This window comes from Mandrillus leucophaeus, unplaced genomic scaffold, assembly GCF_000951045.1.
Source record: "Mandrillus leucophaeus isolate KB7577 unplaced genomic scaffold, Mleu.le_1.0 Scaffold672, whole genome shotgun sequence".
Taxonomy (NCBI): Eukaryota; Metazoa; Chordata; class Mammalia; order Primates; family Cercopithecidae; genus Mandrillus; species Mandrillus leucophaeus.
Window position 1 is genome coordinate 399,137 of NW_012107275.1, and position 1,820 is coordinate 400,956.

General features: G+C 55.3%; 1 protein-coding gene across 1 annotated transcript in view; it reads left to right on the top strand.

Moving 5' to 3' along the window:
• Positions 1-1,820, top strand: part of TTLL10 (tubulin tyrosine ligase-like family member 10) — a 27,734-nt gene that overhangs the window by 15,049 nt on the left and 10,865 nt on the right. Inside the window, exons 8-10 of the mRNA XM_012001996.1 lie at positions 1,098-1,214; positions 1,589-1,682; positions 1,758-1,792. Of these exons, the coding sequence (XP_011857386.1) occupies positions 1,098-1,214; positions 1,589-1,682; positions 1,758-1,792 (246 nt within the window). The remainder of the gene's footprint in view (positions 1-1,097; positions 1,215-1,588; positions 1,683-1,757; positions 1,793-1,820) is intronic.

Here is a 1,820-nt window from a genome sequence, read left to right on the forward strand (position 1 = left end):
ACGCCCGGCTAGTTTTTTGTATTTTTAGTAGAGACGGGGTTTCACCATGTTAGCCAGGATGGTCTCGATCTCCTGACCTTGTGATCCACCCGCCTCGGCCTCCCAAAGTGCTGGGATTACAGGCTTGAGCCACCGCGCCCGGCCTCATATTTCTTTTTTTTAAATAGTCTCACTGTGTCACCCAGGCTAGAGTGCAGTGGCACAATCTCAGCTCACCACAGCCTCTGCCTCTTGGGCTCAAGGGGTCCTCCCACCTCAGCCTCCCAAGTAGGTGGGACTACAGGCACACACCACCATGCTTAGCTAATTTTGTTAATTTTTTTGTAGAGCTAAGGTCTCACTTTATTGCCCAGGCTGATCTCAGACTCCTGAGCTCAAGTGATCTTCCCGCCTCGGCCTCCCAAAGTGCTGGGACTACAGGTGTGAGCTATGCGCCCGGCCAATTTTTGTATTTTTAGTAGAGATGGGGTTTCACCATGTTGGCCAGGCTGGTCTCAAACTCCTGAGCTCAAGTGATCCTCCTGCCTCGGCCTCCCACAGTGCTGGGACTACAGCTGCGAGCCACACACCCGGCCCTCATACTTTCTGTTAGTCCTTTCAAGTGGGATCTTCCAAAGAACTACCAGACATAAGAAAACAAATACTTACAATTTTTTTCATAAATGAGGTCTTTTTTCTATCTCCAGTTCTGGGGATGCACGCCGTTGTTTTTTGAGGCTACAGCTGAGCTGGGGAGCAGAGGATAAAACCAGAGCACATTAAAAAACGACAAAATTCACCGTTCTCACCAAGATTCGAGATTTTATGTATCCCATTTGCTATCCGTCTCTTCTGCTCTGAAAGAACTGCTCCAGGGCAGAGATTTCTTGTGAGTTTTGCTCACTCGTGTATCTCCAGGGCCTGGCACAGGATTTTGTTGACTGAGTTTCTGGCTGTGAGCCTGTGATGCTGAGTGCACGAACGTGGGGGCAGGTGTGGTTGTACAGGTGTGGGTTCAGATGGGAGTGCCGGTGAGGGATGTGGCTGTGGCTCTTCAGACCTGGGGTGTGATCAGGGCCTACAGGCCACAGCCAGGATGCCTCCCTGTCTCCCTGCAGAAGCGGATGCAGCAGATCATGGCCCACTGCTTTCTGGCCGCCAAGTCCAAGCTGGAGTGCAAGCTGGGTTACTTTGACCTCATCGGCTGTGACTTCCTGATTGATGACAACTTCAAGGTGCTCTCCTGGGTGGCGGGGGCACGGGAGGCAGATGCAAGGAGGCAGGGGCCATCTGCACACACCCTAACCACACTGGCAGGCCCCAGGCAGACACTGCAGTCAGCCCCCACCCTGCCTGCATGCAGCCCTGGGGATGGATGTATCCACGAGGCTCACCTCCTATGCAGCTGGGACAGACCTGCACCCCCTCCTCAGGGCAGCCCCTCAGGCCAGAGCTTCAGACCCTCAGAGTTTCAGTGGACAAACAGGGGAGCAACGCTATAGAAAGGAAGCAATCTCCCAGAGCCACCTGGCTGAATGAGGACCAGGGCCTCTGCCCTGCTGGCCCAGTGGGCTCAGGGTGGGGAGAATCTGACTGGCGTCTGGTGCAGGTATGGCTGCTGGAGATGAATTCCAACCCAGCCCTGCACACCAACTGCGAGGTCCTGAAGGAGGTCATCCCAGGTGTGGTCATCGAGACCCTGGGTGAGCCCTCCAAGCCCCCACCCCACACCCCCACAGCCTGCCCAGTCTTGAATGCCCACCCGCCCTCTTCCCAAGTTCAGATCCCCACAGATGGGGCTATTCCACCTTCTGTGTGGCAGCGCCGCCCCTGCCCCCACC